The sequence below is a fragment of the Corylus avellana genome, chromosome 6 (assembly GCF_965113065.1).
Source record: "Corylus avellana chromosome 6, dhCorAvel1.hap1.2, whole genome shotgun sequence".
Lineage (NCBI taxonomy): Eukaryota > Viridiplantae > Streptophyta > Magnoliopsida > Fagales > Betulaceae > Corylus > Corylus avellana.
Window position 1 is genome coordinate 26337724 of NC_142495.1, and position 16679 is coordinate 26354402.

The 16679-nt window shown below is 35.8% G+C and overlaps 3 protein-coding genes across 4 annotated transcripts; 1 reads left to right on the forward strand and 2 right to left on the reverse strand.

Annotated features, from left to right (window-relative positions):
* Window positions 1-756: 756 nt before the first annotated feature.
* Window positions 757-5385, reverse strand: LOC132187087 (D-aminoacid aminotransferase-like PLP-dependent enzymes superfamily protein). Of its 2 annotated transcripts, none has more exons than XM_059601259.1 (8): window positions 5295-5385; window positions 4733-5207; window positions 4457-4574; window positions 2951-3072; window positions 2297-2382; window positions 1846-1955; window positions 1717-1749; window positions 757-1031 (listed from the first exon to the last, which is right to left on the reverse strand). In XM_059601259.1, exons 1-8 carry the CDS (start codon window positions 5383-5385, stop codon window positions 975-977), a joined length of 1092 nt encoding a protein of 363 aa, XP_059457242.1. In that variant the 3' UTR covers window positions 757-974. The 2 variants fall into 2 exon arrangements, with proteins under 2 accessions (XP_059457242.1, XP_059457241.1); XM_059601258.1 differs by having other exon boundaries at window positions 1717-1752.
* Window positions 5386-5716: 331 nt separating this feature from the next.
* On the forward strand, window positions 5717-7349 carry LOC132188065 (uncharacterized). Its single transcript, XM_059602475.2, has 2 exons — window positions 5717-6504; window positions 7100-7349. Exons 1-2 carry the CDS (start codon window positions 5717-5719, stop codon window positions 7347-7349), a joined length of 1038 nt encoding a protein of 345 aa, XP_059458458.2.
* Window positions 7350-8845: 1496 nt separating this feature from the next.
* Window positions 8846-13070, reverse strand: LOC132188066 (protein NRT1/ PTR FAMILY 2.7-like). The gene is made up of 4 exons (XM_059602476.2): window positions 12950-13070; window positions 12641-12858; window positions 9797-10341; window positions 8846-9686 (listed from the first exon to the last, which is right to left on the reverse strand). The coding sequence occupies exons 1-4, from the start codon at window positions 13068-13070 to the stop codon at window positions 8846-8848; spliced, it is 1725 nt and encodes a 574-aa protein (XP_059458459.2).
* Window positions 13071-16679: the final 3609 nt, after the last annotated feature.

Consider the following 16679-nt stretch of genomic DNA (forward strand, 5'->3'; position numbering starts at 1 on the left):
TATCACTGAATGATAATATACTTAATGGAATGAGATTTAAAGTAAGTGTGATGATTTGTGCAAGTCAAAATGTATTAAACTATCTTTTCAATGGAATTAGCGTTATTGTCTATACATCATGTTAAATCCACAGTCACCTAAATTTAGGCCCAAATTAGGGATTCACTTACAATGTACCAAGTTTTAGCCACCAATGACATTTCATTATAAATTAGAAGCTAGAAGCCTAGAATGACTTAAGAAACACAAAATATATAGGTCACTTCCTTCGTGACCCAAACCTGTAATGTAGTGTGTGCCCTAATATCGATTGTTAAGGACTTAACCATTGATCCCAACGTCCTGAGACTATTAAATACCGATTTGGTTAAACTATTAATCCTTTTAAGACCGAAACAAACATAAGAGGCTAGGGTACCTTCTTTGATAGTAATTAGTGCAAAAGCAAAACAATTGTATTAGCTGGCTTGGAATTGAGGGGGTTGTGTCAAAACATAAGAGTTGTCAACTGTAAAAATACAGTAATGATATACGGAGGAGTAGAGTGTCCTTATAGAGTCATTTTAAATATGATGTGGCTTTTAAAATCATTAATAGATCAAAATTCAATAATGATCATTTCAATGATAATTTTAAAAGTCACATCACATTTGTGAGGACTCGAATTTTCCTTATATCATTACTCAGAAAAACATCCTTTAATCATGTAGGAAATATATAGACATTTTACTCCATACATCAAAGCACTCTCAAGTCTCATCAAAAGTTCAAATATTAAGCATTGTTAGTTTAGTTAAGGCAAATGCAAAAAATCCCTGGTCTCATTACAACCAGACCAAAGAGGCATGAGACCTTTTATGGAGACCGGCAGAGCCGAAAAGAGCACCTTTTATAGACTTAAAACTTACATACTCATGAAGGCAGTCAAGTCATTTGGTCCTTTACAAGCAAGAAGGCACAAAACAGCTCTCCTTTCAAACAGCATTACATAATGGAAACCCTTCAAGAATTGCTTTCTTCACGATCTCTTTCTGTTCCACAAGAAGAAAAAGAACGGTCATTTTCTTTCTGTCCATTTTCTTCAAATACAAGAATCAGAAAACATAGGTACATAGGGCTTGATGACAAGCCACAGTTCACTTTCCAGAGCGGCAGGGACGGAGCCAGAAAATTTTATGGAAGGGGGCCAACTAAATTTTTTTTTTTTTTTTCGGTTCTTTAAAATTTTTTTATTAAAAAAAATTATTTTGGTTGTTTTTTATGAACTAAAGACTACCGTAAGGGCTAAAAAAAGTGGACATTTGAAAGTAATGGCCAAAAATAAAAAAATTTAGTGGGTATGGGCCAACAAAATTAAAAATAGGGCCAAAAAATTTTATTAGATATGACCAAAAAATTTAAAAATAGGGCCAATTTTTTTATTTTTTTTTTTGAAGGGGCCAAATGACTAAAATTAAAACTTTAATTTTACTTTTTTTTATTATTTTTTTAACTTATAATTTTTTTCCTTATTTTGGGGTTTTTATTATTTTTTTTACTTAATTTTTTTTTTCCTTATTTTGGGGGGGGACCATGGCCCACCCCGGTCCCCCCCTCCCTCCGTCTCTGCAGAGCGGGTTTCTGATTTATCTACTCCTGTGTTAATTTATATGCAATATTTTCATAAATGAATACATTTTGATGGACGGTGCAGTAATGAAGAATGTATATGTTTACCTGAATTACTGCTGTGATCATCCCAGGACCCTCCTGCTTTTAATTCAAAATAAAACAACAATGAAAAAAGAAGTAACGCACAGCAGCTCAAAGCTGTAGAGGTGCTTAAACTCTTAAAACTTAACGAACCTCAAACCGCTTCTCTTCCCATGATGTCTCCTCCCAAGTTTTTGAATTAAGCGATTCCCATGAACTTGGAACTTTAATTGTCTCCACATGTTCCAAAAGTCTCAAGCTATCTGCAATAAAAACATACTTTAATGCTATAATTTCAGCAATGGTAACAACTTTCTTGGAATCTAAGTTTTTGTTACAAGAGTAAATTACATTCGAAAAAAAAAAACCTTCATCACAATGCATTTGCAATGGGAAACCTTAAGTTATCAAACTGGTTAAAAATGCCAAATCCTCATGCTTGGACCATGAGTCAAGATTTGCCATGAGACTGGAACTAGTTCTAGCATAAAGAATCCAAGGCCTGGAATTTACAGATGCTAGAAGCTAAGAGAATATGCTGTGTTCATGTCGACGTGTGATTGAAATCCCCCAGAAAAATTATAGAAAGAACTCAAATATTTACTTGTGATGAACGCTTCTTCCCAAATGTCATGCTGTGACCACAAAGGTGCAACTTCCCGGAATGAGATTCCCTTGCTCAAGCATACTCTGCAGAAATCATAAAATTGCAATATCAAACATAACAAATCCAAGAAATAAGCAAGTTATGCAACATTATTATTGATTTAGTTACCTAACAAAGTTGGGTGATGCATAATGGAAAGTGAACTTGGACAAAATGATATTGCCTAGACTAGTATTGTCCATGTCCCCAATCTTTTACTCTTAAAAGGTATCTCATATGTTACTCTTAATAAGACCACTAGGCATGTTTTCTGGATGCTTCATAGTTATAATTCTATCAAAATGAAGGTGATAGTACACTTCACAAATGTAACTATTCGATAATCAAATTCACTCCTGAAAGGACCACTTTCACTTCACAACACGATCTATGGACATTAGAGAAAGCTTCGAAGATGTTCCTTGTTTACGGAGATGAAAACGTTGTCTGTGAGCAAATTCTTGCGGAGGTAACTGTGTGTGAGAAATGAAAAAACTTTGTGGCAATAGTGGTAACAAACAACTCCATATGTAGACAGAAAATGAACCAAAAAAAGAAAGAAAGAAAAGAACGAACAACAAAATCTACAGTTGGTTATAGGAAAAGACTAACTCAATCACTATTTGGCGAATAATTCCGGGAAGCACACCGTCACGAATAGGAGCTGTTTGTACTTCAAAAGCACTTGTACTATTGTGATCATGCAAGCAGTTCCCCTTAGCTTCAGCATTATCCTGAAAGCACCTTCCATAAAGAATATTATAATTATTTAACTAACACCACCCATCCAAATCTCATAAGTCAGTATTCATTGTAAGACTACGTAGACGTCGTAGAGAAAGGCACTACATCAGCTTAAAAGGCTAGGCCACGTCATCAATTAGAACTTGTTTGGAGTGTTTTTGATTTATGAGTTCTAAGTGGAAATAAATATAGTCCCATGATATGTGCATAAGCATTCTAAATGTATGGAAACTCCAAAGCTCCAAAACACCATAAAGCATAAACACCCTCTTCGTCTTCCGAATAGGAATATCACTTTAGTACAAAGACAATATCATAATTTTTTTGTACATCAAAGTGTAGACATCCAATTTCTATAGGTTAATAAACATAGAGTAATGCTACACACACTCTCTCACTTCCTCACTCTCATTTCCACACTTCCTTAGGTAGTTTTTAAAATTATCATTGGATTAAAATCCAATAAAGATCCATCCCAAATCTAATAATGTATTTAAAATCCACCTAAGAAAATATGAAAATAAGTGTGGAGAAGTGAGAGTCCGTGTAACATTACTCATAAATTAAAGCCACTCTTAGGTGGGCCCCAATGATAATATCCAAGCAATTGATTTGCTCTCACTCTCTACGCAAGCTTAAAGCATTGTGAAAGTAAATGAAATTGAATTAAATTTAACTGCCCAAAACATCTAATTTTATTTGGACAATTGAAATATAACATGGAAGCCCTAATTTTTCCTAAAAAATGCCTGCATTTCATTCAATTACCTTAATCAATAGATTTTCCCCTATACTTTCATAACTAGTGATCATCATGCAATTCCTAGTTAAAATAAAATAAGTTGTTGTGGTTATAAACTTGTCCAAAGATCTCCAAATTGTCTTCTTTACTTATATATCTTTTTATCTATCAAAAAAAAAAAAAAAAAAAACTTGTCCAAAGATTAATATTGAAACAAGTCAATTGGTTGATTCCAATGAGTAGCCGCAGATTCTATAATTAATTATGAAAAACATAACTTTCTAATATACATTATAATAGGCACAATATGCATCTGTAGTTCTACAGTTTCTATTTGACACAAACATTTGGAAGCCCTGCAGATTATGACCTGCTCTAAAAACTCAAGCATTCTCAAAATGGCAACAAGTATGAGCCAAAAGCAAATATCAAGCAACTTCTCCCAACACACAAAATCTCATAGCAGAATACTCATTGCAGTTAAATCTAATGGCACTTAAATGCTCAAATCTGGACCATAGATGGTAAGAACAGATGCTACCTGGTAAATAATCTAAACATAAAATTCAATCAAAGCTCAACTGAGCTAAGCCAGCAATAGCTGAGCACTTCTAAGATTCCTAGGCACTCACCTTGCGACAAACAACAAAAAAGTTTGTCACGCAGCCTTCAAGTATCCGATCACCGTCATTTGACAGCAAGAGCTCAGTCACCGAAGGAGGCCTCAGCTTCTCCAGGGGCTTCCTAATCCTGCCAGGAAAACGAATTCTCCAAATCACACTTCTCAAAAAGCATCACAACAAGAAGAGCTTAAACCACCTAAATGCAACATAAATCTGAAACGTTAATTTCTGCTCTTTTTTTCCCAATTTTCCCAGAGACCAAACATAGAAATACTTCCAAACTACCTCACCCAATCCGAATACTTAGCATTCGCCACATCTCTCCCGTGACCCACCACGGCCACGCGCGCGCCATTTCCTCGAACACCGAACAGGCGAGGCACATAACTCCCAACATAAACACACGCATCAAGAGCTTCACACGCCCTTTCTTCATCCACATTCTCAATTCCACACAACCTCTCCGAATTCCCACTGACGAGCACCGTAACCGAAAATTCCTCCTCACCACTCCTCTCATTCACTGCAACCGGCAACACTTTGTTCATCGGATCGTTCACGAGCGCCCGAACCGCCGATTCCCACGTCGGCGATGTCGCCGGCAACGGTGGCAGTGAAAGCGTAGCATTATTCGGTTTGAACAAAAGCTGCGGAGTCGAATTCCATAGGATTCTAATCGACTCGGCGAGTCGTTTAACGTGCCTTTCCCAGAACAAGATGCACGAAGCACTGTTGTGAGTACGAGTGGTCGTATAAGCGCCTGAAAAAAGTAGGTATTTCTTGTAAGAAAACGGCACCGTTTCTCAAAATTGCTTGGAAAACTTAAAAAGCAGTGGTAGACTAGAACCTGGATGGGATTCGAGGAAGGTTGGGAGGGGAGGAGCGTCGGAGGAGTGCAGTACGACGCCGTTGCTGAAGAGAAACCTCGAACTCGTCATCTGGAGAAGGCGAACCTGAAGAGCTTCAAAGCGCTTATTTTATATGTAAAACTAAACGACAGTCGCACATTGACGTGGCATTAATATAAACCGAACGGCACCGTTCGAGCGAAACACATTTGACCGTTGCCTTCAAAACCTTAAGACAGAAACTCCAGAACACCTTCCATTTGTGCAACAATGGCACCCCTTCGAAGCGGCGCTTCGTTTCCAACAGTCACCTCCAAAAGGCCACCAATGGCACCTATTCGTTCCTATAAAACACCAAACTCATTTTTCTCACAAAATCACCTTCACAGTCAACCAGACCACACCACCTTCTTCAACCACAATGGCGGGTTCCTCTTCACACTCTTCTGATACAGTTTCAGTCTCACAAGAGGAGTTCAACATGTTCCACACCATCGACCGCACTCTCTTCAGCCGGTTGGTCTTCAACCTCGACCGTGACCCTGCCGAGGCCACCCAGGTTATGGCACTCTGGCTCTGGCTCGAGATGGTCGGAAAGGAAATCGACATGGTGTACTCCAAAATATTGTCCTTGCCCGACGCTTTACTCAACGCGCTTGTCGATGAGTCGGTCATGGCCTTGGCTTGCATAGAGAGCGACAAGTTCCCTTTCGCCAACGACAGCGCCGACAACAACATCCCTTTGATCCAGAACCTCACAAAATCCGGCGCTTCACTCCGCTTCTTCCATGACAATCGCACCGGCATTATCCGTGGCGTCACGAGGATTATCAATGAGGTTTGCGTCAGAGCTTTCGAGGACATAGTGAAACTTGCACAGGGACGCCAAGAGATAGCCAATTTCCCTGTTAACCTTTCCGGCCCGCTGATTAATCCCCTGTTGCCGGCTTGTTACTCTAATTCCGGGGTTGGTCTTGTTCATCCTCCTCATCAAATTGGGCCTTCGGAGATTTTGCAGGGCTTTGATCCTTACGATCTTTCGGTTCAGCGGCGTATTTTGAATACCGAAATCGGTGAGGTTTTGAGCCGGCTAAAGTTGAGCGCCAGTAAGGAAGAGAAAGAAGTCCCGCCAGATGATAGGACTATTTTCTTGACATTCTCCAAAGGGTACCCCATCTCACAAAATGAGCTCAACGAGTTCTTCACCATGTAAGTACTAATTACTATGATTTCGAGTGCGTTTTGATTAGGCTCTGTTTGGGTCTGTAATATACAAATGTGATTTTTTAATTAAACCTCTCGCAAAATTGCAGTTTTTTCTTTGAAGTAGTGTGTTTACCAAAAAAAAAAAAAAAACATCGGCCTACGATTTGAAAATACAAATTTTTTATTTTTTTCAAATTGCAATTTTTAAAAATACAATTCCAAATGGACAGAGTTTTCCTCCTTCCTTCAACTCAATTTATAAAAATGACAGGTGTCATTTGAACATGTGAGATGTACATGCGTTTTTAATAGCAGTAATAAAGTTAGAATAAATAATATTAAAACTCATGTGTATCTCACATGTTATTAAAAAAAGTGACACATGTTATTTTTATAGATTAGGTTGACGGAAGTTCCTCCAACCTTGTTTCGAGGAAAACTCTATCCATTTCAAATAATCTATTTTCTACTATTTGCAGGCAAGTGGCGAATGAAGTTATTTTTAGATGGCGTAGACCTTAAAATGTTGTGTGTAAAATGATTTGGCTGACCTCGTGAATTGATTTTGTTTTTATTTTTAATTTTCTAAAACAAACAGGAAGTTTGGGGATATTGTGGAAGCAATTTACATGCAAGAGGTCCTTCCGGCGGAGCAACCGCTGTATGCGCGCCTTATTGTTCGTTTAGCTTCAACGATTGGAGTGGTTCTTGAGGGCAAGAGCAGGGCCAAGTTCTCCATCAATGGGAAGCACGTCTGGGCGCGAAAGTTCGTGAGGAAAAGCCCCATCAAGTCGCCACCAAAATCATCTCCGCCACCCTCCCAACCTACTTCACCAGCAAATAAATAAGAAAACGGCACCGTTTCCCAAAATTGTATTGGATGGGTGTACGTGTATGCATGGTCAGTTTGGGTTGATTAGTAATTTTAGATAAGATTATTGTACTTCCATTATATGGGGAATGTACTACATAATCTATTATTTATACTATTTATATATGTTTGAGGTCTACCATGAAAATTAATTGCAAAAAATAAAAAAAAAAATAAAAAAATTAGCATAGAATATTTAAAAATAAGACCCCATTTTGAAATTTGTGCATAATTGTGGATTTTGGTAGGGGTGTTCAAACGGTTATAACTGTCGATTATTGGATATAATTGGTTACCGCAACCGCCTAAGCGGTTATCGGTTATTTTATAACCGGCGGTTAACGGTTATTCAATCCAATAAACGCGCGGTTATAACCGTTTTTTTTTATAAAAAAAATGTACTTTTGGGCTTTTTAAGTGTTTTGGACCTTCTTTATATATATATATATATATATATATATATATATATATATATATATATATATATATATATATATATATATATTGTTTTATTTTAAGGGTTTAAGGCCAAAATGTTCCAAAAAATATGGAAAAAAACATATCCAAATAAATTCTAGCCCAAAAAAAAAAGGCTAAAAAAACATAGCCCAAATTCATTAATCCAAATACAAATGAAAAAATTAAAAAGACAAATCCCAAATCTATATACATGTTACAAAATACAAACCAAATGGAAGCAAAGTAGTAAGCATGGCCAACAAAACGGTGTTGTTTTGGATGTTTTATTTAAAAGTTTTTATATATATATAAAGGCAGTTATCGGTTATAACTGCATTTCTCTACCCCTAAAATCGTTAACCACAACCGCCCTAAGGCGGTTGTGGTTTTTAATAACCAACTACCAAATCGATTAGCGGTTATTGGTTATTGATTAGCGGTTATAAGAGGTTATCGGTTGGCGGGTCAGTTATAACCGACATGCTTGAACACGTACCCCTAGATTTTGGTTCATTATATACAAGTTTTATTTATATAAAAAGGTTAGTGAAACTTTTAGGCATTAGCAAAACTTGATTCATGAAAAGAAAGTTGAGAAATGGATATATTTAAGCAAAATGGGTCATTGGGGGTGACTTTTGATCAAAATGTTGCTAATGTATAGTTGTTGTATTTGCCTTGTCGACAAAAGTGAATTTGTCTCAAATGACCTAATTAAGAACGTTGTGGTCGCTGAACATGATTTTTCTTTACTTGAAAGTGGAGAGAGAAAATACATTACGTTTTGTAAACAAACTGATAACAGTAATTCTATTTAGTAGATTCGCATATAACTGTCATATAACTAAATGACATGGTAGTAGAAATTTGTCATTAGATATCAAATGGCTGGTTTTTATTGTTATGGCATCCTGGCCAGTTCCATGCAGTTGTACATAGATATATTATACAACATTATTTTGATAAAAAACCTCCTCACTCCCGGCCTCTTAACCAACTTATAAAACCCTGACTTTAGTAAGCCAGCTCCGAAGACTGCCCGTCATGGTCCTCAACATGTTGGTACTTGAAAATCTTGGCACAACCTAAAAAGTACCCAAAATTCAGAGCTCCTATCACTGCCATCATCCAAAACACATTATCCAATCTCCCATCGTTGATATTGTCTGGTAACCATCCTGTCGTTCTATCCGTCAAATCTATCATCGTCGTGCTTAGATAAAGCCCAATTCCGATCAACAACGACACCATAGCCGTGGACGTGCTTTTCAGTGACTTTGGAAATTCTTGATAATACAGTGCAATTGTTCCTGGGAAATGGAATCCCTCACTAATGCCTATAACAACTAGTGGCAACACGAGCCACAGAGCTGACATGGGCACAACCGAGCCTAGTTGGCCACTGAGTTGATGGGTTCGCACCACATGGAGCCGTCTAGTTTCAATTAGGGCGGACCCCACCATGGCAAGAATGTTGATGACATGGCCAATTCCGATACGCTGGAGGGGTGTCAAAGGTCTGCGAATCATATTTTGCCACATAGGGAGGAGGAAATTGTCGATAGTAAAGATTGAGATGGTTGTAGCTAAGAGGTTGAAGACTGCGAAAGAGGAAGCTGGGATTTTGAAATGGGGTCCGAGATGCCGGTCCATTGTTAGGGCTTGGAGGATTGTGAGGCTACCGAAAACACCTATTGGAGTACCTAAAAAAATACCAGAAGACCATATTGGGATGATTCTGACTAGTTTTTTGAGGTCCTCCACTTCTTCCACGGTGCATAGCCTCCATGATCTTGCATATGAGCCGTCTAATTGTCTATCACCTTCAGTTTTTAGTGCTGCTCGATTCAAGAATCTGTGGGAAAAGTAGATCAAGCTAGCACGCTTCAGTTCCACAAATAATATAAATATATAATAGCTGTCAATGTAATTTTCCTTTTATAAAAGGAAAACTAAAAATCGTACCTGAAACTTTTAGTCGGTGAGCCATCTTCCATTTTTAACATATTCCCAGTGGCTCCAAAATAATAATCCAGGCTTCCAGAAGCTCTCGAAATCTTCCTTTTCCTGATTGCTGCAACCATGACACGAGCTATGCTCATGAAAGGGCTTCCCATGGGCTTAACCTGGCGATAGAATCGCTTTCCCAACAAAAGCACGACCAAGCCAACAGCATTAGCAATGGCACATATTCCAAACCCTAAACCCCAGCCCACGTTGTCCTGAACATATATGACGGCGGTGTAGCTGATGACATTACCAATGTATAACGCGAAGTAAAACCAGCTGAAGAAAGTGCCCTGTTCTTTGGGCTTGTCGAATTGTTCGGCTCCCATTGTCGCAATTGTGAAGCGGGTGCCTCCAAACCCTAGTGCAGCCAGCGTTAAGTTCATATAGAGAATTGCATGTTGAAGATTTGACGGCGTTTCACAGGTGTCTGAGCCAATTAATGCACATCGTGGTGGCCTCAAGGAATGTATTGTAGCCGTTAGAGTGGCCATGATCATACCCTGAATTAATTCTCAAGAAATTAAGGAAACAGGATGAAAATAAATGCTTTCGATTTCATATAGGATAGGGTAGGTTTATTATTATTATTATTATTATTTTTTTAATTTTTAGGTATTTGATGCGGCGTAAAATATTGATCAACTTAAAAATGTTTTTAATCAACCAAAGAAAATAACTTTCATTACGCCTAAAATGGTTTATGCTTATCTTCAATGTAAAATAATAATTTTTGCCGCTCTCCTATTATATGACCTACCTATTTGAGTGAGCAATTCTCTAAGTTGTCCGAACATCTATTTAAGCTGGTTAACCCCACAAAGGGGTGTCCTTTCACAATTATGGAGGGATCGGAGTACCAACCACTTTAAAAAGAAAATATCTCTTGTACCATACTTAATTGGTGTCCACTCTTAAAAAAATCTATGTGCCCATTGATTATCCACTAATTAATTGGTTTTAGTGGATAACCTTTTTGGGTTATCCATTTGATTTTTGGCATTACACCCACTAAGTACGGACACTTTATGTTGTTGCTTTGATATTTTCTAAAAAAGGATATGCACCCCACTTCTTAAGGTGAGTTTTAAAATTATCATTAAATTAATATTTAATAGTAATTTATCTCAAATTGAATAATAATTTTAAAAATTACATCAAGGAAGTGTTAAAATGAAAGTTGTATGAGTAGGAGTATATATAACATTTCTTGTATTTTTTTTTAGAGGGAAAATAACTTTAAAATAATTGAATTTCATTTAAAGATAATATAAGAAACAATTAATTGGATATACATATCATTTTATATTAATTAATTATTAATCCCGCAGTTCGCCCTTACACTAACAAAATCTTAAATCCGCCATAGCTGGGTTGGCCCCACAAGGAGCGCCCTCTTACAATTGTTTACCCAAATTATAAATAATATGAGTAGGCCAATTGTCTACCCACCGTCAAAGACCTTTTTTTTTTTTTTTTTTTACATGTCCGCACAAGAGGGGGGAGAGAGATTCGAACTAGTGACCTCCACTTTATTAAGTGTGGTCCCAGCCGATTGAGCTATCTCTTAGAGACCTATCAAAGACCACTTATTCACACATATGTACCTTTTTCTTCCGCAACTTCTTTTTCCGTCTCTTTCTCCTCCTCTAGCTAACAACTTTTTTAGATTATATAAAATATAAGAAATATTTTGACAATTTTTCATATAAGCCAAACATCGCAAAATATTTTTCAAATCATTTTCAAGATTACAAACAACAAGCCAAAAATAAAAACTCTTTCAAAAAAATGTTTTCTGACCAAAAATATTTTAAGTCAAAACAACTTTCATTAGAAAATGTATACGTACATACTATACCTAGTGCGTTAAGTCATGAAGTCCCATCGGTTCTTAGGCACCATTAACATTTAACACTAGTAAGTGGTGCCATGATTTCTTTAATGGAAGTCAAAATTGTGATGAAGGTGATCACAGGATTCACACCCATCACCTTCTTTTTTTTTTTTTTTAATACATTTTAGACTCATGAACTATTGTGGATTTTGAAAAAACCTCAATAAATTTCAAAAACTCTTAATTTAACTCCATGAACTTTCAATTTGATTTAATTGACCCCTTCCTAAAATTCAACTGTTAACCCCTAACGGAAATGCCTAAAAATACTAAATTGCCCTTCGATTTTCAATTTTGTTTTTTTTTTTAAAGGGTGACTCGTGGGTCAGGCCGTGACCCGCTCTAGGTCTTGGCCTTGACCAAGCATGGGTCTGCTGATCCACGGTGGGTCTATGGCCGAGACCCATGCACCTGGGTCAATTTTTTTTTAATAACTTTATTTATTTTTAACTTTTTAATTTGAAATTAAGGGTAAATTTAAAATTTAATAAAAAATTCAGGAGTATAAAAGTCATTTTATCATTTTTAACTTTTAAAATTTGATTGGGGGGTCAATTGAATCAAATTAAAAGTTCAGAGGGTTAAATTGGGAATTTTTAAAATTTAAGAGTCTTCTCAAAATGCGCAATAATTTAGGAATCTAAAATAATTTTTTTTTTTTTGACGAAAACATATATGCCCATCACTTTCAAAAGATTTGTAGCGACTATATATTACATATATTATTCACCACCAGTACTGTATTAGCTTTATAAATTATATAAGTATAGTGCATTCAAATTATCACTAGGCCATAAAAAGTTTCCACCGACTATTTGTTTAAGTTGAAAGAATTACCAGAAATTTATTAACCAAAAGTTAAAAAATAAAAAATAAAATAGAAAGAAAAAAGAAGCCGACATTACCAGTAAGGAAACAAAGGCAAAGGTGGCAACAACAGGGAAGGAGCCGAAGAAAGAGTCGGCAATGATTGCACCGGCGACGGGAAAGAGACAGCTGCAAGCGAGTACAACGTTGTATATTTTTGTAGCGGTTATGCTTTTAACGTTAAACTCTGTTATTAGAAATACTATTAGATTCGCCGTCCACCCACCGGCTGCTATGGAAAGACCCATCACGCTTGCTGCAGGTTTAATTGCTATATATTTAGAACAACGGACCCAAAAGGAGAAGAAAGAGCACCAAGAGAGAGAGAAAGAGAGAAAGAGAGAGACCTGTAATGAAGGGGAAGGTAATCCATCCTCCTCGTTTAGATTCCTTAGATACTTGTTGTCCTTCTTCTCTTGGTGTAGTCTCCACAGAGAGCTTCCCCTCATGAACGTGCCGCATTTCCATGGCTTCCACTCACTCTCTCTCTTTCTCTCTCTCACACACACACACACCTACACCTATCCCAATCCGCATTATTTATAATCGCGTACATGTTTGAAGATGACTTCTTTTCTCAAAAAAGAAAAGCATCCATTTGGTAACCAAAACAAAAAGGGAAAATAAAAAACACAAATGCAAGTTATAAAACTACATAGAAAAATGATAATAAAGATGTGGTAAGTGGCTTAATGGTAAAGAGTTATTTTAGTGATAGGTTAGAGGTTCGAAACTTGTTATCTAAATTTATTTGTGCATTTTTTAGTTAATAAAATTTTTTTAACTGAAGCTCGTGCTCGACGGTCGCGGAAATGAGAGAAAGGGCACTTGGAGCTGAAAGGGAGCAGCACAGGACACAGATGAATACGGCGTTAGCTGCAAGAGATGCTCAGGTTATGGCGGCGCAACTTGCAGAAAAAGATGCTTAGATGGCAGCAAAAGACGCCTCTTTTGCTGCCATGGTTGAGGAGCGTTTGAGGCCATGTTTTAGTCGAGGGCCGCGTCCGAGGTGACTCATCATAATACGATTGTGCCAAACATAGAGTCTCCAGCCCGTTTGATGGTGAGGTCCTCAGTAGAGAGTGCATCAGGTAATATTATATTGTTATTGTTTTTAGCATGCCATAATAAAATTTTCTAATTTTTTGATATTGGTATTGATTATCATTAGAATTTTGAATGATATTGGTGGTGGATGATATTTGTTATATCTTGATTGGTTTATTGGTGAATGATATTTGTTATGTCTTGGTTGGTTTGTTGGTAAATGCTAGTTGGAAATCATTTTGTATTTATTCAATCAATTGAATGACTATATATATATATATATATATATAGTGTTTGTGATAACTATTACGCCGTCATACAGAATGGACTACAATGGTTCTTAGTGAATGTGACGTACGTTTGAGTTGATTATGAATGAATATGCAAAGAGCAAAACAACTTATAAATATAAACTAACATGAATTTGTTGAGTATAATGACCTTGTTATGCTTAATATGCTTAGCACTTGATAAGATTATATCATGTTTGTTTTATTATTCGTAGTTAGTGCGGAGAAGTCGTTAAGTGATGATGATATTGACTTGGATTGAGTAAGTGGTTAGCCATTCGTAGTTGGTGAAGCACTACTTAAATATTTTGTTCACGTTTTCTATTATGTATATAGTTAGATGTAATTATGTATCTATTTGTAATGACGGAGATAGTTTGATTAATGTTTGATTAAACTGGTTTTTATAGTTGTGATTATAGTATTCTTTAATATGGAACTTGTATAGCTGGTGAAGTCGTAAATGGAACTTGTATAGTAGTTGTGATTGGCGTTGTAATTGATGTATATGTGATTGGCTGGATCGATAAAAAAATTTTCTGTATTAGATGGAACTTGTATTATTGCAACGTCTATCAGGTTACATTAACCCTGAATAATTAAAAAAATATATATACGTGGAAGCCAAAAAAAAAAAAAAATTATTATTAAATTACCTAATTTACTGACGTTAATAAAAAGTTATTGACGTGGAATGCCACGTCAATAAATAAAGATTTCTAACACGAAAAAAATTTATTGACGTGCCACTATTTGCCGCGTCAAGAATTAATGACGTGGCAGATAGTCACACGTCAATAAATCCCATTTAGTGACACCCTTATTTTTAATGTTGAACACACGTCAAGAACGCCACGTCAATAAACTTTTTTGACGTGTGAAGGGGCTTGACACGTCAATAAATCCTAGTCAAGAAAAATTGGTTTTCTTGTAGTGACCATTTTGTAACTGCTCATCTTAAAAATAAGGGAAAAGTACATTTTATCTCCAAAATTTGAGGTGATTTTCAATTTGACCTCAAATATTTCAATTTTTGCAATGCACTCCCAAACTTGCAATTTTTTTTTTCAATTTGACCAATATTATCCCAAAATTCTCATATTGCCCCTAATTTTTTTTTATATATATATATATATATAAAATTTAAAAAAAACAATTCGGGGTGGCTACGGCCACCCCTTTGGCCATCTGACCATTTTTGCATTTTCAAATTTTTTATTAATATATATATATATATATATGGACATATGGAAATTTTGAAATAATATTGGTTGAATTGAAAAAAAATTGCAAGTTTAGGGGGATACATTGCAAAAATTGAAATATTAGAGGTCAAATTGAAAATTGCCTCAAATTTTAAGGAATAAAGTGTAATTTTTTCAAAAAAATAATGTTAATGTTTATAGACTCATCAAAGTTGTATTGATTTTTCTGATTATTATTTATTTATTTATTATTATTTATTTCTGCTCGATTTTTCTCAAAGATGAAAGTATCACGTCACTGAGAAGGGACCGACAAAAGTTTTGACTCATATTAATTTAATAAATTCCATCGTGCTGCACCTACTCTATGACCTTTCTTTTCCCTTTTTTTTTGCGCCAAAACAATAAGGAAATAGAAGATGCATGCCCGGGGTAAAGAAAATGTTAGAAAAGATAAAACATAAAACAGAAATTGTTAAGGATAAAATCCCATCATTCAAGGTGATTAACAGGCCATGATTCAAGCTGACTGACAGCCCAACTCACAGCTAGAATAATAGAATTCACGCCCAAACAGCTCTCCGTGCTTTCTTGACAAGCAACCCCTCAGCCATATTTTGCTTCTCTCCTGGATTGAATCAAGCAACAACTGTATTCTTCCATGACAACCTAAGACAGAAGTCTTCTCATTTTCCATAATTGGTTTTCCTTTTGTGCTTTGTCCTTTTTACTTCCTTTGTAATTTATCTTGTACTAATTAATTAGCCTTGGCTATATATATGTGAATGAATTACTCATGATATTGTTGGTAAGTTAACCAAATCAGAACTTCTTAAATTCTATCAGAAATGCCCATAATTAGTTGGTTATGAAGTCGTTTTTCTTAAGAAATTATTTATTCCATGAATTGATATGCAAAGGGTTATAGTAAATGTTTTTTTTTTATGATACAATAGAGGAAAGGGTTAGATTGTAATTGTCAGTAACATTAATCACTTAATTTTAACCGTTAGATCGATCAAACTTGATTTGATTTTACAGTTCATGACTTTACTAACGATCCAATAAATCCATCTATTAGATCTATACCTTAAAAGAATCATATGATTCAGATCAAACACCACACGTGAACTCTATAACCCACTACTCTGCACATGTGCGTGTGTGTCTGGTGCTTCCCACCGTATTAGAGTATGCACACAAGTGTATATACACCCAAACATTGCTTTAAAGTATTTGCTTAGTAGGTGTAATGTCATTTTCCGTAAACTTCACTTAAGGCAAACTTACTTCATTTAAACATATAGGTATATATAAATATGCATTCTTAATTAAACTATCTCTTAGTACGCACGACCCATGTTGATACAGAAGAATTAGCAAAAAGTACAAAAATAAAAGATGGACCCACGGCTGCATTGCAAACCCTAAGGTTTAAAGTTTTTTTATTTTAATTTATATATATATATATACATATTTTTATGTCGTACATACATGATACATACAAACTAGAAAGGAACAAACTTTAGGTGGAA

Coding starts and splice junctions, on each gene's coding strand:
- LOC132188066 (XM_059602476.2), bottom strand. CDS start 13,070: ATGGAAATGCGGCACGTTCATGAGGGGAAGCTCTCTGTGGAGACTACA. Junction 12,859..12,949: donor TACCTTCCCCTTCATTACAG/GTCTCTCTCTTT, acceptor TTAAACCTGCAG/CAAGCGTGATGGGTCTTTCC. Junction 10,342..12,640: donor TTGCCTTTGTTTCCTTACTG/GTAATGTCGGCT, acceptor GAATTAATTCAG/GGTATGATCATGGCCACTCT.
- LOC132187087 (XM_059601258.1), bottom strand. CDS start 5,385: ATGACGAGTTCGAGGTTTCTCTTCAGCAACGGCGTCGTACTGCACTCC. Junction 2,383..2,950: donor ATTCGCCAAATAGTGATTGA/GTTAGTCTTTTC, acceptor TGATTTCTGCAG/AGTATGCTTGAGCAAGGGAA. Junction 1,956..2,296: donor GGAAGAAGCGTTCATCACAA/GTAAATATTTGA, acceptor TTTTTATTGCAG/ATAGCTTGAGACTTTTGGAA.
- LOC132188065 (XM_059602475.2), top strand. CDS start 5,717: ATGGCGGGTTCCTCTTCACACTCTTCTGATACAGTTTCAGTCTCACAA. Junction 6,505..7,099: donor CTCAACGAGTTCTTCACCAT/GTAAGTACTAAT, acceptor TAAAACAAACAG/GAAGTTTGGGGATATTGTGG.